Source organism: Trachemys scripta, chromosome 5, assembly GCF_013100865.1.
Source record: "Trachemys scripta elegans isolate TJP31775 chromosome 5, CAS_Tse_1.0, whole genome shotgun sequence".
Classification (NCBI taxonomy): Eukaryota; Metazoa; Chordata; order Testudines; family Emydidae; genus Trachemys; species Trachemys scripta.
This window is the reverse complement of record NC_048302.1, coordinates 124,973,141-124,996,590: the sequence shown is the minus strand read 5'-3', so window position 1 is coordinate 124,996,590 and position 23,450 is coordinate 124,973,141. Positions and strand designations below refer to the sequence as shown.

At 38.4% G+C, this 23,450-nt stretch overlaps 1 protein-coding gene across 1 annotated transcript in view; it reads right to left on the bottom strand.

The window, feature by feature from the left end:
• Positions 1–288: 288 nt before the first annotated feature.
• The window catches only part of RNF212 (ring finger protein 212), a 29,599-nt gene continuing 6,437 nt past the window's right edge, over positions 289–23,450 (bottom strand). Inside the window, exons 4-12 of the mRNA XM_034772542.1 lie at positions 20,026–20,082; positions 14,721–14,779; positions 13,725–13,789; positions 13,567–13,636; positions 12,722–12,767; positions 9,130–9,193; positions 6,846–6,918; positions 5,439–5,635; positions 289–326 (exon numbers count right to left, since the gene is read on the bottom strand). Coding sequence (XP_034628433.1) covers positions 289–326; positions 5,439–5,635; positions 6,846–6,918; positions 9,130–9,193; positions 12,722–12,767; positions 13,567–13,636; positions 13,725–13,789; positions 14,721–14,779; positions 20,026–20,082 — 669 coding nt within the window. The remainder of the gene's footprint in view (positions 327–5,438; positions 5,636–6,845; positions 6,919–9,129; positions 9,194–12,721; positions 12,768–13,566; positions 13,637–13,724; positions 13,790–14,720; positions 14,780–20,025; positions 20,083–23,450) is intronic.

The window sequence follows — 23,450 nt, the reverse complement described above, 5'->3', positions numbered from 1 at the left end:
TATGCAGTCATGTTAGTCTTGATGCCTGGTTACAAAAGCGTGAATATTTATGCAATAAATTTTTGGTCAAAGATTTTAAGAACAGTAAAAAATTTTCCATTTCCATTTAAAAGAACTGTGGATGTTAATTAGCACTATTATTTTAAGAGTGCTTTTACCAAGGTGACCAGTTTGTTGTTTTATTCCAATATTACATTTTATAGAAATTACATGTACTCTCCGATGTACACAAACTAGTGGAGGGTTTCTCCAGATGCTTATTGAACAATACAGATTGCAGACATTTGCTTATCTTTCTACTGAACGTCCTCCAAGATTAGTAGATCCTATAATAAGGAAGATTTAAAAATAAAAAGGTATAAATATTTTTACATAAAGTTAAAGAATCATTGCATTCACTTGTTTAAGTGCTTTTAGAAATCTATTTTGTTAAGAAAAATAAGAATAAAAGAATGAAAAATGAAAAATGAAAAATAATTATAAATATTAATAAAAAAACAACCATAAAGGACCACATGTTGCTGTGAGTTTTGACAAAGCTGTTTCTATGTATGCAAGTGCAAATGTGGTAAGTGATTTTACAGGGAACATGAAAATGAGTCAGTGTACTTGTGAATAGGATTGAGCCCCATACTTAGAATTAGGATTCTAATTGTTTAAAAGACACTAGGGTAAGACTCTCATCTCAGTTATACTGGTGTAAATTCAGAGAAACCCTATTACACTACATTTAAATTACTGGATTTACACCAGAAACTGAGATCAGACCCTTGTTCCTGTGGTTGAAGCTCAAGATATCTTTCCATTATTACAAGTCCAGTTTTCTACCCAATCCTCTATCACCCATTTTTCCCGAATCCATCAAATGCATATGTCATTTCACAAGCCAGATCATAGTCCACGGAAGACATTTCTGGGGCAAATTGCATAATACTTTTGGAAGATATGGGGGTTCAAAAATTAAGGTCAACTTAATTTCTCTTTCTTTCTTTTTGGCTTGTCATATTTCCAAAACTGCTTGGCCTACAAACTCCAAATTTTTCTGTCTGTTGGTCTTGGGACAGAATGGTGCTTCTTACTAGCTTTGGGAAGGAAGCTTGCAATTTTACATCAGAATTGCAATTTTTGGATATATCATAAATAGGGCTGTCGAGCGATTAAAAAAATTAATTGTGGTTAATCATGCGATTAAAAAAATTAATCACGATTAATCACACTGTTAATAATAGAATACCATTTATTTAAATATTTTTGAATGTTTTCTACATTTTCAAATGTATTGATTTCAATTACAACACAAGTATCAGAGAGGTAGCCGTGTTAGTCTGGATCTGTAAAAAGCAACAGAGAGTCCTGTGGCACCTTTAAGACTAACAGATGTATTGGAGCATAAGCTTTCGTGGGTGAATGCCCACTTCATCAGATGCGTGCATCCGATGAAGTGGGCATTCACCCACGAAAGCTTATGCTCCAATACATCTGTTAGTCTTAAAGGTGCCACAGGACTCTCAATTACAACACAGAATACAAAGTGTACAGTGTTCACTTTATATTTATTTTTATTACAAATATTTGCACTGTAAAAAAAAGTATATTTCAATTCACCAAATACAAGTACTGTAGTGCAATCTCTTTATAATGAAAGCTGAAGTTACAAATATAGAATTATGTACAAAAAATAACTGCATTCAAAAACAAAACAATGTAAAACTTTAGAACCTACAAGTCCACTAAATCCTACTTCAGCCAATTGCTCAGACAAACAAGTTTAGTTACAATTTGCAGGAGAAAATGCTGCCCACTTCTTGTTTACAATGTCACCTGAAAGTGAGAACAGGTGTTTGCATGGCACTGTTGTAGCTGGCATCGCAAGATATTTATGTGCCAGATGTGGTAAAGATTCATATGTCCCTGCATGCTTCAATCACCATTCCAGAATATGTGTGTCCATGCTGATGACAGGTTCTGCTCGATAACAATCCAAAGCAGAGCTGTTCATTTTCATCATCTAAGTCAGATGCCACCAACAGAAGGTTGATTTTCTTTTTTGGTAATTCGGGTTCTGTAGTTTCCACATCAGAGTGTTGCTCTTTAACGACATCTGAAAGCATTCTCCACACCTTGTCCCTCTCAGATTTTTGAAGGCACTTCAGATTCTTAAACATTCGGTCGAGTGCTGTATCTATTCTTAGAAATCTCACATTGGTACCTTCTTTGCGTTTTGTCAAATCTGCTGTGAAAGTGTTCTTAAAACAAACATGTGCTGGACCATCATCCGAGATTGCTATAACATGAAATATATGGCAGAATGTGGGTAAAACAGAACAGGAGACATACAATTCTCCCCCAAGGAATTCAGTCACAAATTTAATTAACGTGTTATTTTTTTAAAGAGCATCATCAGCATGGAAGCATAACCTCTGGAATGGTGGCCGAAGCATGAAGGGGCATACGAATGTTTAGCATGTCTGCCATGCAAATACCTTGCAACGCCGCCTACTAAAGTGTCATGCAAACTCCTTCTCTAACTTTCAGGTGTTTTTGAGTGCAGTTATGTAACCAAAAAAACCCTACATTTGTAATTTACACTTTCACAATAAAGAGATTGCACTACAATACTTGTATGAGGTGAATTGAAAAATACTATTTCTTTTGTTTATAATTTTTACAGTGCAAATATTTGTAATACAAAATAATATAAAGTGAGCACTGTACACTTTGTATTCAGTGTTGTAATAGAAATCAGTGTAATGTAGAAAAACATCCAAAAATATTTAATAAATTTCAATTGGTATTCTATTGTTTAACAGCACAATTAATTGCAAAAAAAATTTTTAATCAAAGTTAATTTTTTGGAGTTAATTGCGTGAGTTAACTACAATTAATTGACAACTCTAATCATAAAGTTTTCATGGGAGATGTGCACTTTCATCCATGAAGAATTAACATTGAAGTCCTCATGGAACTCCTACCTTGGCTGTACAAAGCTTGTGGGCTAGCTTCTGTGCAGGTACTCCAGCTATCTTTATGATGCATTCAGTACTTTTTATGCTAAAGTGACTCTCACTTCCTGCAGTCACTGCTGAGTGTTTATGTGGGTGATGATGAGTGTTGGGCCCACAGTGAGGGTGAAGTTGAGGTAGGAATTCTGGCAAATGAGGGCACAGTGTTGTGATGGAAATGCTTAGCGATTGGGGAAGGTGATAATATAATGAAAGTAGCAATCAAGACAATTGCTATTAGATGGCCAGGAATATCAATATACATTAAATGCACATAACTGCTCTCTGTTTCCTTCCCCTCAAACTTATTGAGCTACAGGACATGTAATTAAAATGCAATAAATATAAAAAATAAAATGTGATAATGTAAAATTTGTGTCTTTTCTTGCATCTTCTCTTCCATTTCTTTCTTTCTGGTTTCAGTCTATCCCTCATATATGTCCGAGCTTCTTCTTTCTCTTTTTGTTCTTTGAAAAACAGCATTTCCTTTCCTCTAATTTTGTCTTTTCCTTCAATTCCCTGTTTTACTCAAATGATCTGTTACAGTGTCCATTCTTCTTTAATTCCTTTCATCTTGTCCCTCTTATCCAACCCCACTCACTGTTTTGTACCCCCTTTACTATTTTTCCACCTAGATCTTTCTCTTTTTCTTCAATCCCCACTTCTCTCCATATTTTCTTTCTCCCCTGAGTGTCATCACTTCTCTCTTTTCCATCTCTGGACTCCTTTCTTCCTTCTTTCTCTCACCTGCTAATTATTCTACCCCATCCTTTCTGAATTCCTTCTAGTCTTCCTGCTCAGTCCCAGGGGCTCTCAATCATCAGCTCCTCCTAGTTCTCTCCAGCTTCTATCCAGACCACTACCAGTTCATTTCTTCTGGTAGGATCTCTCAGGATCTACTGGTTTCTTTTCCACACAGTTCCTCTTCCTCCTCACTCAACTGCCCCTCACTCTCCAACATCCTATCCATCCTTCCAACTACTACCTACAGCACCTTCATTACAGATGCTTCCTCAGTTTATCCCCACCACTACTGTTCATTCCTGCACTAAAAGAATCTCTCTACATATGCCAGACATTCCTAAATTCATTGTTCACAGCTGAAACCCTACTGTCTCTTCAGGGTTCCCATTCAGCCCCACATTTAATACCTTTGTCCTTCCAGGGCCTCTAGTTCATCTCTTCAGAACACTCCTTCTACCACATTTGTATCTCCAGTTCACCTGGTTCATTCCTTTTCCCCAGATCCTATAGAACTACTTCCAGGATACCCATTTATGTGCTCTGTTTTCTTTCCCTAGTCTTTACCATCACTGAAACTTTGGAGGAGGGAAGGTTTTGATGTTACCACTGGTGATGTTGGGAAAGAGGCGGGTGGGGTGAATGGAGGTGCCAAAGCTGACACCAGCTTCCCCCTGCTACTATCTGGGTGCCAGCTGCAGAAGGACCATAAACAGGCTCATGTTGCCCAGCATCTGAAGCCCCAATAACCCCTAGAGATAGGGTGACCGGATAGCAACTGTGAAAAAATGGGATGGGTGAGGGGGTAATAGGTGCCTATATAAGAAAAAGTCCCCCAAAATTGGACTGTCCCTTTAAAAACAGGACATCTGGTCACCCTACCTAGATGCCAAGTGCATGCTATTTATGAAAACTAAACTGCAGCCAAATAGAACCACTCGCTCTTGCATGTTTATCCTCTGCATCTACAGTTTTTTCAAGAAGGCAAGGCCACCACTACTGTTGATTTCAAGACTTTCAGAGCATGCCTACACTGCAATTAAACATCTGCGGCTGACTTGGCTCATGGGGTTCAGGTTGCAGGGGTGTAAAATTGAGGTGTAGATGTTTGGATTTGGGCTGCAGGCTGAGCTCTGGGAGTGGGAATAGTTCCAGAGCCTGGACTCCAGCCCAAACCCAAATGTCTACACTGCAATTTTATAACCCCACAGCCCAAACCCTGCGAGCCCAAGTCAGCTGACATGGGCTAGCTACAGGGGCTTAAGGTAGACCTACATTCAAATAACATTACATTTTTTAAAACCTCTCAGGGTATTTGCCAAAAAGATCAGTGGTAGTAACTTCTTATTCAAGTTTTTTGCCTCGGAATAATTACAGATTTCAAGGGATTAACTAAGGGGAAAAGAAGTACATTAAAGTTGCCATCACAATAGTGATTACTAAATTATTATATAGATTGAATTTTTCAAAACTGGGACTTTGCTTAAAAGCAAATATTAAAATTATTAGATTTAAGCTTTTCTATATCTTTATTATATTATTATTATACAAATTAAAACAAAAGGTATATTGATATTATACCCCAAATTTTCCAAAATTATAACTTGTGCATTGCATAATCAATAATTTATATTGTACCTTGAAAACTTTTCAAAGCAAATAATTTCATTTTGATAATTCATAGAATTTACTTGCCTACATGTTGCCTCTGTAGAAGACTGGAGATGGTGATTGGATGTCTTGTTACAGATGTCTGTGAGGAAGGTGGTGTACATGCATACAACTGAGGAGTTCTGAAACCAGAAGTATCCCATAAGCCTATTCTAGTACTTTGTGAGCCGGATGATGAAGTAAACGAATGTCCATTATGTGGTATTCTTACTGGTGTTGACCTGTTAATGCAATCAATGCAGTGAAAAGATCTGAGGCATTTTTATACTTCAATAGATTTCAAAAATTGTTGAAGAAATTCTCAAAGTTTATATTTTAAAGGAAAAATGTATTATCAGTTATTGCACACTACACGTGTATTATTTATCAGAATGTTAGACTGGTTAAGTGACTTTTTTTCAAACAACTGAAAGACAAGACAAGGGAGAAAGTGATGAAACAGGAAAAAAGGACATTTTTATATTTGTATTATGTATTTTAAAATCAATCTGAAAATGTATAATAATATGAAATTAATAGGTAGCAGGTTTAAAACAAACATAAGGAAGTACTTCTTCACACAACACACCTCCAAAAGTATAACTGGGTTCATAAAAGAATTAGACAAGTTCATGGAGGATAGGTCCATCAATGGCTATTAGCCAAGATAGTCATCCTCTGGGTGTCCTCCGAGCCTCTGACTGCCAGAAGCTGGACTGGATGACAAGTAATAGATCACTTGATAATGCCCTGTCCGTTCATTCCCTCTAAAGCATCTGGCACCAGCCATTGTGGGAAGACAAGCTACAGGGCTAGATGGACCATTGGTCTAATCCAGTATGGCCATTTTTCTGTTCTTATGATTCAAAACTGTGAATGCAATGCACTTGCATGGTCTGGAACCATATCACATTGTTCTGTGATTCCCACAGTTCATGCAAGTTAAAAAAATGAGTCTTGTCAATATTTGGATGAGAAACTTCGAAGTGAGATGTAGGTGCTGCAGGAAGTGGTTCAGGTGATTCAGTGGGTAGCACTGGTCTCTCTGAGTAATTACAGAAGCCATATCCCAAGTATAATGAATGCAATATTGTGCTGGTGGAAGTGTTGCCTTTCAGATGAGACATAAAACAAAGCTTTTGACCACTTTGTTTACATTAGAGACAGATTTTTGTGTGCAAATACCATGATTGCAGGTGCAAAGAGCTATATATGCTCTAACCGCCTGTGCAAATTTTGGAACCCATAGTTTCAAAATCAGGCCCTCCAACAAGAATAAAAACGTGTATAAATTACAGTTAGCTTGCACAATGTCTTCTCTTTTTTGGAAAGGCAAAATACACAATACAGCCTTTACACTACATAGATTTATTATGAGGAAAGGCAAGATTTAATTTCATTCTCCTTACAAAAACTGTAACATCTTGAAAAGCATGAGCTGTATCTAGTTACCTTAGAGATCCTGCTATGCTATTTTGACTTGCTGTTAGTCCCAATGATTGACAACCTTTATAAGAAACACTACCTATAATGAACAATTGATTTAAAAACAATATTAAAAATGAAGTACACGCTTTACTGAAGGTATCCTTTTTGGAGACAAAGGTAAGAATCTTAGTTTATATACTTTGGGCCAAACTCATCACAGGTTTATGCCAGGTGGAGAGCTCTGATGACAAAAAGTGAAGGATAGCGCTAGGCAGGTTGTGGCTGCAGAAAGTGACCACAACTAGTATATGTATGAGGGAGTAACATAGTCTTAAAATTGCGTAGAGCTGTGTGAATAGCTAATTTTTCACTTCACTAACTATACCAAAAATTTAAAACAAAATTTTATTTCAGTTGACCCCAAACAATTTTTTTTTGGAGCTTTTCAATAAATAAAAAAAAGTTTAAGGGTTTTTTTCAACTGAAATAATCTGACAAATTCTACATCCATTTGTGAAATACTGATCAACCCAAATCTAAATATTTTGGTAAAAAGAGGTTTTGGCTGAAAAAATTGGCCCAACTCTTTTGTTAGTTTCTTTTTCCTGTTGTTGTTAATTAAAATATTAAAATAGCATCCACCGAACTGCTTCAATTCTCCAATTATTGTTTCTCTCTTTCACCCATCCTTTCTTAAGAAGCTTTCTTTAGTTTACCAATAAATTGCTTTCTGTATTAATAGTCAATTTTGTAAGCACTATGCCTATTGTACCAGCTTGCTTTGATTCACTGAACTTTGTCAACTGCAAACCTTTGTTTTCTTTGGGCTGAATACTGAAAAGTGCAAAGCATTTAATTGTGTTGATATTAGAGGCAGTGCTAGCCCATTAGGGCTCTAAACAGGAATACTCCCTCCCCCCCAAAAAAACAAATAATAAAAAGCGAATAGGGCTCCCCTTGAGCTGCTCAGGGCCCTAAGCAATTACTTAGTGTGCTCATGCCTAGCACTGACTCTGATTTACATTTATGCTCAGTTTTATTATTTAATTCATTTCATGCATTTATTTATATTTAAACATCATGACAAAATGCTTATCCAAAGCTCTAGACATACAAACATCTTGAAAGGAAAAATGTAGCTTCGGAGGATCTGAACATTTAAATAAAATATGAAATAGATGATAAAATCATTAATGATTACTGATAAGTAGAAATAAAAGAATGTGTATTACAATTACAAAATCGTGTGTACTGCACACAAACTAAGGACTCAATCCGGCAAGGTGCTGAACAATCTAGCCCTGATCCTGTGAAACACTTAAGCATGTGCAGAACTTTAAACATATGAGGAATGCCATTGTAGCTCTGGGAGTCTTCGCCTTTGCTCCAGCTTTTTTACATCATGTAAAATGGCTAGAGGAACGAAAAGGGCCCCTAAAAAATCTATATCCAGCTGGTGGAGGATTACCCTGTTGCAGGAACTGCAGAATCCAGCCCTACGGCTGCCTCCTGAGGACTCCCCCACAAGCTGTGGTATAAGGAAGCATGCTGGGGATAAGGCTGGAGGTGAGATGGGCATGCTGGAGATGGGTCTACAGTACATAGCACTGCAGAAGATCTGGGAAACATAGTACACCCCAGGAAGGTTTCCATAACATGGACATGCCTCCAGGGTTGTCCAGTTTACCTCAGGGACTTCTCCAATGCCCAACCCCAGAACAACCCAGTATTGGGAAGGTGCAAAGGTGACTTAAAGCCACCAGAGCCATTCCCCATTCTCACCCTACCTTTGTGCTAGGAGAAATCAACTCTTATGAAGCTTCCAATTTGGACTTTCTTACTTTCATTACCAAGCTTCATTTTTTCCTTTTCACATCAAATATCTGTACTAAGACAATGTTAATCTGTAATAACTAATAAGACAGTGAACTAATCAAGTAAAAGGCTGTGCATGCACCACAAGTAAATCACTTCTGTTTCTGAGCATTACATTAGTTTAATTTTTCTGCAACTATTAACAATGGTTGTTTAGCAAACATTACTTAGTTTAAGGAAGGTCACCCACTGGCCAGAAAAGATAAGTACTGAGCAGACCACTTCATTTCTGCTTCTTAACTAGCTCCTTCTTACTGGACTGATATCTCCACAATACCTTCCTTACAGGTCAGAGGGCTCAAATCAGCAATCCATTCCTATTCAACAAATCACTCAAGCATGTATTTAACTTTACACATATGCTTTAAACTAAGCATTATAGATATATAATACATTATGTCTAGTCAGGTACTTAAAAAACAAAAAATCTTACCCATACGTCCATCATGAGGTGGGCTTATCAATGACAGTCTTGTTGGACCAGTCACTGTCTCAGGCTAAGTGCATGGAAAGGTATTAATAATAGAATAATACATGTGCTATTTATTAATGCACTTTAACAATAAATTATAGATTCTATAAAACATTAAGGTAAAACATTTAAACTATTTTGATAAATATTGCTCAAATGTGAGACTACGCTTCATGCATAGTGACTTAATGCATAATGGTACGGGTGTATACATCATTCATGTAGTTTGAATATAGTACAGTACATATATATGCTGCCTTCATTTTCAAAATGATGCCCATTCATAGTGATTTCTATTTCCCCTCCATGCCTCATTTCTCTACTCAGTAGCCCTCTCAGAATCCTTTTCTGGCAACCAGCATTTACAGTAATTCAAAAAAATAGCTCTTTTCAACTGGGCACCAGAGATATTTTCATTTGACATATATGGCTATAAAGCAAAAATTCTCAGACAAAATACTTAAGGATAAAAAAATTACAAGACTGTTCAGACTTTATGTAAGATAAGAACAAGGAAAGATTGGAGGCTAGTGCCACTACAGCAAAAAGTTAAGGTTGTCTGGGTGCCTTAACTGTGCCTTTGCATCCCTTAAAATGTTGAGATTTCTTTTAAGTGTAACCTTACCTCTAAAGTTCCTGCATAAGGACGATTGAGAATGCTTACAACATTCTTGTAATGTTAACATATTGGGATTCATTTCAGAACAGATTTCAAGCATTTTGCTATATAACTTGGCAATGGCATGATGTGGCTAAATCCCTATTTTTTGTATTCAAAGGATGGACTATTAGGGTATGTCTACACTAGGGGACATATATAAATAAATATATTTATATAATTCGGGTATGTCTACACTAGGGGACATATATAAATATATATTTTTATATAATTTGAATTTTGGAAACAGATTGTATAAAGTCGAATGTATGCGGCCACACTAAGCACATTAATTTGGCGGTGTGCGTCCATATACTGGGGCTAGCATCGATTTCCGGAGCGTTCCACTGTGGGTAGCTATCCATAGCTATCCCATAGTTCCCACAGTCTCCTCCGCCCATCCTAGAATTGCATGCAGCTCAGCGCAGAAGCGGCATGTTTGCGGCTCTCCCCTGGACCTTCCATTTGCTTCTTTGGTTTTCTGGTACGCTTGTCTGAGCTCCTTAACTTTCATGCAGCACTGATATGAGTCCCTATTGTGGCCTCTCTCCATCATGCCCTTGGAGATTTTTTCAAAAGTTTTGGCATTTCGTCTTTTCGAACGAAGTTCTGCTAGCACTGAATCCTCTCCCCATATAGCGATCAGATCCAGTACCTCCTGTATGGTCCATGCTGGTGCTCTTTTTCGATTATCGGCCTGCATGGTTATCTGTGCTGATGAGCTCTCTGTGGTCACCTATGCTCTCCTGTGCTGGGCAAACAGGAAATGAAATTCAAATGTTCGCGGGGCTTTTCCTGTCTACCTGGCCAGTGCATCCAAATTCATATTGCTGTCCAGAGCAGTCACAATGGTGCACTGTGGGATAGCTCCCGGAGGCCAATACCATCGAACTGCAGCCACACTAACCCTAATTCGAAATGACAATATCGATTTTGGCGCTACTCCGCTTGTCGGGGAGGAGTACAGAAATCGATTTTAAGAGCCCTTTATTTTGAAATAAATGGCTTCGTTGTGTGGATGGGTGCAGGGTTAATTCGATTTAACGCTGCTAAATTCGAATTAAACTCATAGTGTAGACCAGTCCTTAGAAACTAACTGCTAGAATTTAACAACTAGTGCTTCAGAAAAACATCCTTGTTCTGAAAAACATGCAAGCACTTAAACATGCTGTGATAAATGAAGAGGGGTGGGGGAGGTAGCTCCCTTTTATGGACACCCAGCCAGCCAGTTAGCTATAACATTCTTCTTGGTAGCTGTTCTCTACTTGCTTTACCTGTAAAGGGTTAAAAAGTCTGACTGCATGCATAGGAGAGCATTCTGCATTCTCCTGGAGAGCAAGGACATGGCTGGAACAATGCTGTAAGAGCTTGCGCCAGGTATGAAAAATCATTAAATCATACCTAGAAACTACTCATTTGAAACCTCAGATATGTAAGTAGATCAGGAAATGTCTAGAAAGACGTGATTAGGTTTATCTCTTTTCATAGAATCATAGAAGATTAGGGTTGGAAGAGACCTCAGCAGGTCATCTAGTCCAACCCCCTGATCAAAGCAGGACCAACACCAACTAAATCATCCCAGACAGGGCTTTGTCAAGCCGGGCCTTAAAAAACCGCTAAGGATGGAGATTCCACCACCTCCCTAGGTAACCCATTCCACTGCTTCACCAACCTGCTATAAAATAGTGTTTCCTAATATCCAACCTTGACCTCCCACACTGCAACTTGAGACCATTGCTCCTTTTTCTGTCATCTGCAACCATTGAGAACAGCAGAGCTCCATCCTCTTTGAAACCCCCTTCAGATAGTTGAAGGCTGCTATCAAATCCCCCTCATTCTTCTCTTCTGCACATTAAACAAGCCCAGTTCCTTCAGCCTGTCATGTGCCCCAAGCCCCTGATCATTTTCGTTGCCCTCCGCTGGACTCTCTCCAATTTGTCCACATCTTTTCCATAGTGGGGGCCCCAGAACTGGATGCAATAGTCCAGATGAGGCCTCAGCAATGCCGAATAGAGGGGAAAATAACTTCCCTTGATCTGCCGGCAATGCTCCTAATGCTCCCAATATGCAGTTAGCCTTCTTGGCAACAAGGGCACACAGCTGACTCATATGCAGCTCCTTATCCATTGTAATCCCCAGGCCCTTTTCTGCAGAACTGCTGCTTAGCCAGTTGTTCCCCAGCCTGTAGCGGTGCATGGGATTCTTCCTTCCTTAGTGAAGGACTCTGCACTTGTCCATATTGAACTTCATCAGATTTCTCTTGGCCCAATCCTCCAATTTGTCTACGTCACTCTGGACCCTATCCCTACCCTCCAGCATATCTACCTCTCCCCCCCAGCTTAGTGTCATCTGCTAACTTGCTGAGGGTGCAATCCATCCCATCGTCCAGATCATTAATAAAGATGTTGAACAAAACCGGCCCCAGGACTGACCCCTGGGGAACTCCACCTGATACCAGCTGCCAACTAGACATCGAGACGTTGATCACTACCCGTTGAGCCCGACAATCTAGCCAGCTTTCTATCCACCTTATAGTCCATTCATCCAATCCATACTTTTTTAACTTGCTGGCTAGAATACTGTGGGAGACAGCATCAAAAGCTTTGCTAAAGTCAAGATATATCACGTCCACCACTTTCCCCATATCCACAGAGCCAGTTATCTCATCATAGAAGGAAATCAGGTGGTCAGGCATGACTTGCCCTTGGTGAATCCATGTTGACTGTTCCTGATTTTTATTTCTTTATGGCTTGTGGAATCAGCCTTGACACATGCTTAAAAATAAGCATGTACTCAAGCATTTTCCTGAGGAGCCTGGGAGTTTAAAAGTTGCTTTATACAATGATTATCAGAATATAGGAGAACTAAGGTTTGTATACATAGAAATGAACTCACTTTCCTCATTGGGGAAGGTACAGAGTCAACCTCCATGGATTCTATCCTAATAATGCAAAATAAATGTGCATGTTGTAATAATAAATAACAAATGTATTCTAATTAAAATAATATTAGTGAAAATTATATGTTATATCCTCACATTCATGAATGACAAAAATATATTATTGCAGTATTTATTTTATTATTTTAGTTAATATAAATAAATTAATTTACTGCTCCTTCATTTGTATAGACAATAATATTATTCTGAAATATGAATAAAACGTGTTGTTTTAAATGGTATCAGTTACAGGTTATGAGATCTGCTCTGCTGTGAAAACATTAAAGACAGTGTGGGGTTTGCACAGAAGTAAGTCCATAAAGAATTTGGCTTTAAATTATATAGAGATTGAAATGAAAATATAGGTAGGAATTATGATCCCAATTCAGCATGGCTTAAGTACATGCCTAACTTTAAAGATGTGAGTAGATCCACTGAAATCAATGAAATTACTCAGATGCTTATTGTTGGGCATATGCTTTAATACATTGCAGAACTGAGACCTATACCAGTAATACAACAATATTTAGTATTTAACAGATAAAACTAATTGCATCCAGAATTCATTGGCTACTGTACCATAAATAGCTGTCGTTCTCATCAACTCTTTAGTCTCACTACTGAGGAGAGACTAGATTCTAAAATTAGAATATATATTAGTGTTTGGGCTCATAGCCAACAGGACATATACTCTTCTAAAGTAATAACACAAAGTAAATATAAGAGGCTTTGGACAAATACTAATTTTATACCTCTCATTGTTCCTAAGGTTTTCTGTTATAATTCATGGATCTGTACCTACATTTCTGAGGTTGATGGGCAGTTGGGATGAAGTGTGTATGGAGAATATCCAGTCTGTTTTGCTGAAGGAACTAAAGTAATTAAACTGAATGTTAGAGCACTGTTACAAGCAATGGTACATATTTCATAATTAATGTTTTAAATTAATACTTCTCTTACTGGAAATGGGATTTCTAACTGTAGAGGAAACTGACGGTTGAGTAGTTTGTTGGGGAGGCCTCATGCTAAATGCAAAACAAAAGTTACAATAGACATAAATTAAACAAAAAATATGTTTGAGTTATATAACTACCATCTATTGCTCTTTTAACATGCCAAAGTTGCTCATAAAAATGCCTATGATTAGCTATAAAGTCTATTGTATGTGTATTATATTGTCCATACCAATCCCTCTATGCATAGCAATATCTACCTATGGTAACATCTGGCAGACTATCTTATTAAAAGGCCCAATATTATTAATGTACAAGTAATTGCAATTAACTCTGCAACCTTAGTTTTGTGAATTTCCTTAGTCTTTTTAAATAAAGTTTTCAAGAAAAAATATTGACCTGCATGTGTTTATTCATTAACATATCATCCTGCATATGGGATGCAGGAGGCTCTGATGTTTGTGTTTCCACTGGAATCCTTGTTGAGTACAGAAGCTTTATTCAGAAAACCATAAATCACATGGGAAACTTGCCGGACCCATCAGACTTTTTGCAAACATTTCTAGTTAACAAGGTGAAGTTTTAAAAATTGACTTTAAAGTCCACATCATACAAAAATGCTTGTCTCATAGTACAGCAAGTAATTTTCAAATGTACATCCATTCAGATCTGAGTCATTACCTGGAACAAACATAAAATATGGACAGCAAAAAAATGTTAACTTCTTAGAATACTTATTGATTTGAATGTTAAAATAAGAAGCTTGTTTCCTGTCATGTCATGTTTGTGTGGGAAGAGGTAGGATAACAGAAAACATCATTCATTCATTTCTAGAAAGTTAAATAATAAATTCATCTACTCACAGAAGTATGTATCATAGGAGACAGAGGCAAATAAGCATGATTCTTTTTGTATTTTAATTTATATAACTTCTTGTTAAACATGCGGTATTCCAAATACAAAGCATACTTCAAACTTATCTTTGCTATGCTAAGCCTCTTACCATTGAATTTGATGTATCTGTTGTGTTGCCTTCTTAAGAGATTCTTCTAATTTTGTAATCTATGACATAATCAAAGACTTATAGAAATTCCATTTGTGCGAAACACAGTTTGATTGTCAAACACATACTTTTATAGAGAGTTTACTGATTGAATCACATTTATTCTTAGATACTATTGCCATACCAGTACACGGAAAGAGTCAGCATAGTAGTGGGTATATGGATCTATTTTATTTCTGAAGATCTACATGTCCATGTTTTTTGACTGACAAGCTTAAATTTTGATTCTAGAATGCACTGACATGTTACAAAGCTCTGGTAAAGTGATACTGAGAAGAGAGTTTAAAGGAAGTTTTATCTTTCTTCTCATTTTTGTCCCTGATATAAGAGTGGAGTGAATAAGAATGAAAATAAATGAAAAACCCCAATATAAAAGTGTTATCACAGATTTCCTTTCTGAGATCTGAAATGCAATTAGCTTTTTAGAGTCCTTCTTTGTACTTTGACTTGATTCAAAAAGAATTTTCAAGAGATACAATCGATTGTATTACACACACAAAATACATTAAAAGAACATTAAGATTTGCAAAGTCAAGCACTCTAAAGGTCACAACTCTGCTAATGAATCATGTGCATGTAAATATATTTTTTTCAGTTTGCTTTTGTAGATATCTAGGAAATCAAACATTCATACAAAAACTATGATAAAAGAACATTATTAAGGCAGAGGCCTATGGAAAAATAGTATCAGGTTAGTTGTGTCGGGTTAGTCACAGAGAGACAGAGGAAAAATGGACATGAGCAACAATAACAATTTTATTGGTAAAAAAGGAATGTAGAGTGTCTCCAGCATTCGGTAAAGATGTGCTGCAGTATTCTTCACACAGCACCACTTAGTAATTAAACATTATAATGCAGTGTAAGCTTTCCACCACAACTACCCTTATTTTTTTCTTTTTCTGCTTTTTAACAATTTTAAAACCATGAAACTATTTTTTAAAACCAACTTCACATTTCTACATGTGGCCATCTGCTATTTCCTGTCCATTCTTAAATCATACCATTTGTTTTAACTATACAGTCAAAACGGGTAACAACTTGGTGACTAAGATGCCTTTTATTTGCAGTGGTTGTCTCTGGCAGTTCTGGACTAGGTGAATCATCTCCTTCTGGTTCTGCATCTGCAGCTTGTAGAGTTTGCTCAGTTGATTGTTCAAACTCTGGAATGAACTGAAGATGTCGATAGTTTCTGTTGAACGCCTCACTATCTTCTCAATAGAATATGCCAAGGGTCGGCAACCGTGGGCATGCGGCCCATCAAGGTAATCTGCTGGCGGGCCGCGAGACGTTTTGTTTACATTGTTTACATTTGTCCCAGCGGCTGCAGTTTGCCATTCCCGGCCAATGGAGCTGCTGTAAGCTGCAAGCAGCAGGGACATGCTGGCCGCCGGTTCCCAAAGCTCCCATTGGCTGGGAACTTCGAATCACGGCCACTGGCAGCTGCCGGGGGGCCATGCCTGAGGACAGTTAACATAAACAAAACGTCTCGCAGTCTGCCAGCGGATTACCCTGATGGGCCGCTTGCCGAAGGTTGCCGACCCCTGGCATAGACTAAAACCAGGACTGGCACTTCCACTAAGCGACCCTAGGTGGTCGCCTAAGGCGGCAGGATTTGGGGGGCGGCCTTTTGCCGTCCCCGGCAGCAATTCGGCGGTGGGGGTCCTTCCGTTCCGCGTCTTCGGGGACGCTTCGGCGGTGGGTCCTTCACTCGCTCCAGGACCCGCCGCCGAAGTGCCCCGAAGACGCGGAGTGGAAGGACCCCCGCCGCCGAATGCTCTGAGGAGGAGTGCTGCCACCTAGGGTGGCAAAAACCCTGGTGCCGCTCCTGACTAAGACCCTAAACTGCATCTCCCCATTCGCCTTGTGGAGTTCAGCTGGGATGCGAAATCATGCACACTGTTCCTTCCAATATGATGGTCTGTCAAAGATGAAGCTTTCTCATGCATGAGGAATTATGATGAAATTCTGCAGTTTCTATTGTTCCTCTGACACCACGTCAGCTTAATCACACAGAGACAGAGAAAAATGGATACTAGCAACAACAACTTTATTGTAAAAAAAATAATGTAGACCGTCTCCAGACTTGAGCACTCAGAGAAGATGTGCTGCAGTAATCTTCAAACAGCACCACCTACTGACTAAGCATGATAATGCAGTTTAAGCTTTCCATCACAATCACGTAATTAAAGAGTCTATCATAGTGCATATGCATAAATAGGTTGAATTAAGGTTGTACAAACAAACTTAATTCTGGCATTTCCTAACTTTGGAGTGTTTGACTTGCAAACTTAATGATGATCTTTTAACATAGTTTTTTGTATATAATTTCCCAGGTTTCTATCAAAGCAAACTGAAAAAACCTCTGCCTATTGAGCTAATGGAATAACTGGTAGCAATAGCAGGTTATCCTCTGTGACACCCTATACCCCTTGTGACACCCTGTACCTCTTTTATATGGTTATTATGATATGTTTTGTAGAAAGTATGGCTTGTGAAGTATCATTTAAAACTCATAATCTGCTGAACATCATTGTACTATTAAGATGTGTGTAACATCACTGCATTTACAATTATGAGATTTTTACTATATGATTGTTAATGAAATGTATTGTAGTATTGAGTGACTCCCACAAACCATTTTCTCAGAGAAAAAGGCACACTGGAAAGCCAGCAAGGTGCTAAAGAGCCATTGCCTCTTTAATCAGACATTCCCTGTGGGGGGAGGGAGGTGTGAACAAGAAATTTACAATTAATCTGAAGGACATCTTGGAGTTCACGTCCACAATGGAACTGCCTGGCCCTATGACCCAGCAAGGATTTTTCCAGCACAAAAGAGTTGGAGTATAAGAAGGGGAAAAATTCCTCTAGCCACCTCTCTTCTCTCCACCTTATGTCACTCTACTCATATAATCAATGAATACCCAAAGAACACTGAAGTAAGGGGAGTGGTCACAGGCTGAAAGAAAATCCAGCCTGTGAACTGAGAACTGTGAACTGAGAATTGCTTGCACCATCTGGTGGTCCTCAGAGTTATTCTGAATAGCCCTGAGAGACTTTTGGGAAACTGGCAGATTACATCATCTCTGCTGCCATTTGGAATTATAGACAGTGACTCACCTGTCCATATATTATACCTGCTTTGACCTCTCAATAACTCTCATTTCCTTTTCTTAGCTAATAAACCTTTAGTTAGTTTACTATTTAGAAAAACTGGATGAGCATAGGGAAGTCCATGGAGCCAGATGTGCTGCATCCAAGGGTGCTAAAGGAGTTGGCGGATGTGATTGCAGAGACATTGGCCATTATCTTTGAAAACTCATGGCGATTGGGGGTGGTCCCGGATGACTGGAAAAAGGCTAATGTAGTCCCCATCTTTAAAAAAGGGAAGAAGGAATACCCAGGGAACTATAGGCCAGTCAGCCTCACCTCAGTCCCTGGAAAAATCATGCAGCAGGTCCTCAAGGAATCAATTCTGAAGCACTTAGAGGAGAGGAAAGTGATCAGGAACAGTCAGCATGGATTCACTAAGGGCAAGTCATGCCTGACTAACCTAATTGCCTTCTATGATGAGATAATTTGGTCTGTGGATGAGGGGAAAGCAGTGGATATATTATTCCTTGACTTTAGCAAAGCTTTTGATACAGTCTGCCACAGTATTCTTGCTGGCAAGTTAAAGAAGTATGGGCTGGATGAATGGACTATAAGGTGGATAGAAAGCTGGCTAGATCGTTGGGCTCAATGGGTAGTGATCAATGGCTCCATGTCTAGTTCGCACCTGGTATCAAGCGGAGTGCCCCAAGGGTTGTTCCTGGGGCCAGTTTTGTTCAATATCTTCATTAATGATCTGGAGGATGGCATGGACTGCACTCTCAGCAAGTTTGCAGATGACACTAAACTGGGAAGAGTGGTAGATAAGCTGGAGGGTAGGGATAGGATACAGCGGGACCTAGACAAATTAGAGGATTGGGCCAAAAGAAACCTGATGAGGTTCAACAAGGACAAGTGCAGAGTCCTACACTTAGGACGGAAGAATCACATGCACTGCTACAGACTAGGGACCGAAAGGCTATGAAACAGTTCTGCGAAAAAGGACCTAGGGGTTACGGTGGACGAGAAGCGGGATATGAGTCAACAGTGTGCCCTTGTTGCCAAGAAGGCTAACGGCATTTTGGGCTGTATAAGTAGGGGCATTGCCAGCATGATCGTTCCCCTCTATTTGACATTGGTGAGGCCTCATCTGGAATACTGTGTCCAGTTTTGGGCCCCACACTACAAGAAGGAGGTGGAAAAATTGAAAAGAGTCCAGCGGAAGGCAACAAAAATGATTAGGGGGCTGGAGCACATGACTTATGAGGAGAGGCTGAGGGAACTGGGATTGTTTAGTCTGCAGAAGAGAAGAATGAGGGAGGGATTTGATAGCTGCTTTCAACTACCTGAAAGGGGGTTCCAGAGAGGATGGATCTAGACTGTTCTCAGAGGTACCAGATGACAGAACAAGGAGTAATGGTCTCAAGTTACATTGGGGGAGGTTTAGGTTGGATATTAGGAAAAAACTTTTTCACTAGGTGGGTGGTGAAGCACTGGAATGGGTTACCTACGGAGGTGGTGGTGGAATCTCCTTCCTTAGAGGTTTTTAAGATCAGGCTTGACAAAGCCCTGGCTGGGATGATTTAGTTGGGAATTGATCCTGCTTTGATCAGGGGGTTGGACTAGATGACCTCCTGAGGTCCCTTCCAACCCTGATATTCTATGATTCTATGATTCTACTATAAAATTGGCTACCAGCATTGTCTTTGGTGTAAGATCTAGGGTACCACTGATCTGGGTAAAGTGATTAGTCTCTTGGGACTGGAAGCAACTTGACTGCGGTGTGATTTTTCATGTAAGTAACCATTTCATCACAATGTCCAGTTTGTTTAAGTGGCAAGGTAGACTGGAGAGTCTCAGGAATCTGTGACTCCATGGTAAGACTAATATAGTGAGCCAGCAGTTCACATTTGTTACTGGCTTGGTGACATCTAATTATAGACTACACCACCAGTTTGGGGTGTCTGTCCTGTTTTCTGACAATCTACCCTGAGGTAGGCATTCATGGTTGTGAACCACTCCAGACATCATGACAGGTGCTAACACCCCCCTTTTAATAAGTAGGAAAGTCCAATCAAAATTTGTTTTCTAAATATAAACCAAAGAAATAAGGCACACAAAACAATCCTCCTTCCCACCCAAAGTCAAGCTTAGTTACCTTTCCTCTGTAGTATGCTAATAAGCGTCTTCTGTGTTTTTCTTGAAATTCTGAAATCTAAAAATAAAATTTGTGTAATAATGGTTTTCAACTAATCATATGGACAAGTTCAGGGCGGGATAGCTCAGTGGTTTGAGCATTGGCCTGCTAAACCCAGGGTTGTGAGTTCAGTCTTTGAGGGGGCCACTGAGGGATCTGGGGCAAAATCAGTACTTGGTCCTGCTAGTGAAGGCAGGGGGCTGGACTCAATGACCTTTCAGGGTCCCTTCCAGCTCTATGAGATAGATATATCTCTATATTATATTATAAAGTTGAAATCGCTTCAGTTATAGTACATTTCTACAACATGAAGGAAAAAGAAACTGAAGTAATTCCCATTTTTTTATTTTTATATGTTTTTATATATCATTTAGGTTCAGATCCAATAAAAACACTCTCCAGTTATACACCAGGGTGGCAACTAAAAACTTGTAAAATGTATATGTTTGAATCTGGAGTGGCCTGCCTAGGGGATGGTGGACTTATTTTATTGAATTTGTTTTTAAGACCATGTTCAATGACAAGAGAGAAAAAGAGGAAGTATAGTTTTCCTACAGTGTTTGCCCAAAATTTAATCAATATAGAGTTAAACACAAACACAAATGAAATGGCAATATAAAACATACTATGTCTTATTGACTATTATGGCTTGTCTTGTAAAAACATATTCTGTTAATTAAAAATATAGTCCGAGTGTGACACATGGCTAGGAAGGGTTTAACATCCTGCAAAATAAATAACCCTCAAAAGACATGTGGGGAGATAATGTTTGTGTTTTTGTATATTTACATATGTATGAGTAGGGTCGACAATGTAATCAACAGTCCCCGTCTTTGCAGTATTCTGATAATACAGAGATCAAAAGAACATCCTATCATTTAAATGATTTGTAAACATGGTATATATCAGTATTCGTCTCTCTTTAAAATGTACTGTGAATGGTGGAGGAACAAGTAAATGGCCATAAGTTAATTTGTATAGCCAAGTACCAGTGATGGACCTCCTTCAAAGTCATCCTAATTACCTTTTGTTCCCTGAGGAACTCCAACTTGTCAAAAGACATAAAATTGTAAAAAAGATCTTTGGGTCCTGATTCTGTCATCTCAGATCTGTTTAGGCTTCATCAGGGGAAGTTTGAGTTCCAAGGCTGAGGTCCCAGTTATGCTGCTCCACCCTGAATATGATATTTGGACATTGGACTATAACCTATGAACTATTTCTAAAAGAACTCTTTGCAACTACAAATCTCACCATCTCTGCTATGAATCTGCACCTAAATGAATTGAACTCATTTCTATAAGTATATTGATCTTTTAACCATCATCTCTCTTTTTTGTTTTTTTAATAAAGCTTAGTTTAGTTAATAAGAATTGGCTTTAGCGTGTATTTGGGTAAGAGATGGAATATTCAGTAGCCTCGGAGGTAATGTGTCTGATCCTTTGGGAGTAGTAGAACCTTTTATTTTATATGATGAAATAAGATTTTCAGAAATTGTCATATTTGACTTAGGTACCTGGATGGAGGCCTGAGGCTGGATCACTTTAAGGGAACTATGTTGTTTGGACTTCTGAGTAACCAGTGAGGTAATAAAGAAGCTGTTTTATGATGGTTGGGTAAATCTAAGTATTGGAATATCCACCAGCTTTTTGGGGATTGTCTGCCCCATTCTTTGCAGTTCACCCTAATTGACTGACCATAGCTGGCCCCCACTAGGATCCTGGTCACAGTGAGACATCCTACTTAGTTGTTAATACTACTTTAGTAAGTAGTAACTCTTCCTGAACTCAAAAAATAATTTCAAACTACTTGGAAACTGGCATATTGTGGCAAATCTCACTAATATGAAGTAGCAGAGTATAAATTTACACACAATAGTTACACTTGGGTTAAACACATAATATATTTTTCCAGCAGCTGGAAAACTAGGCCATGCCAGGTATATGTTGTTTTTGCTTTCAGAACTCATTGAAAGGCAGTAAAAAGAACACACAACCTAGCAGTGAATGTCACAATTTTTTTATTAAAATAATATTTTATTTGGGGTTTGACAAATCCGATTGTCAAAATACTAATGTGGCTAGGATGTGATCTGTAATGGTCAGTGCAGACAGCACTTCTATAGTAGGTAGAAATGTATCTTTATCTTAGGTTTAAGTTGTCTTATTTGTATATTATGTTGTTGTCATAGCTGTGGGGGAGGGGCGGCTAGGAGGAAGTTCAGTCCTGTCTCTGTGTGCTGGAGTTGTTACTTGCAGTGTTCCAATAAATACTTTTATTTCTATAAGCAAATATTACAATGCCTAGTCTGTGAGGCCAGGCTCACGGTGGGAATGGGTGTAAGATAAACTGTTAACTGTACATATCAGCTGGGCTGGAAGAGAAACAAGTGACTCTCTATATGCTAATTTCTTGTGGCCATGTCAAAATGGCATGAGGTGTTTTGGCAGTAAAGTATTAGGCACAGGAAAAAAACAAAGGCTTGGGTTGCTGATCAAATGTTACTGATAAAGAGGCTGTGAATATAAAATAGAGGAGAAGCAAGAATAACCAACCTCTCTGTGCCCCTTACAGGGAAAAAAGAAATATATGTACAATAAAAAACAGAATCCTAATATATTCGCCTCTGGGACTTAGTACCCAAGCCATGTGTCATGTCCTAAATGAAACTTGGATTTTGTCACATGAAACTGTTCATTTTCTGGGAAATTAAGAAAGCTAAGAGTTTACTGGAAACTATTGAACAGACATCTGAATAACTGTCTTTTGATTCTAACTGTAGTCTTGAAAATTTCTGAATGGATTCTGAATTGTGCACATTGAAACAGTTTCTATAGACTATTCATCTAGACAACATCCAAATGCTCACCTGAGTTTCTACATCATATTTTCCTTTTCCCTCCCTTTGAAACATTTTGTGGGTTGTATTTTTTTTTAGCCATAGCATGTGGTGCCAACAGTGATTTAAATTTACTTGTTTAATTTCTGATATAGTCAATATTTGATACTTTTTCATTGCAAATATTTATGCATCATTAAAATAACAAGAAGTAGTGATAATTAATATGAGATTAAGACACAAAGAGTAGCCCTGATGCTTTCTTAAGCACCTTGGAACTGTGTACGGGAGAAAGAAAATGTGGAAGTTGAACTATTCATACAATTTTTCCCTTTACACTGAAGTTAATAGAAGCTGCAAATGGTTAGCACTTTGAAAATCAGGCCATAATGAGTTGGTCAGTCCAAAAATGCCAAAAAACACAAAACAGGAACAAAAATCAACTAGCTAAACGAACAAAAAAACAGAGAAAAGAAATGAGGAAAACTGGAACTGCTAGACCTACAACTATACTGACAATGAGGAAAAAATAGGTTCAGAATGAAGATAA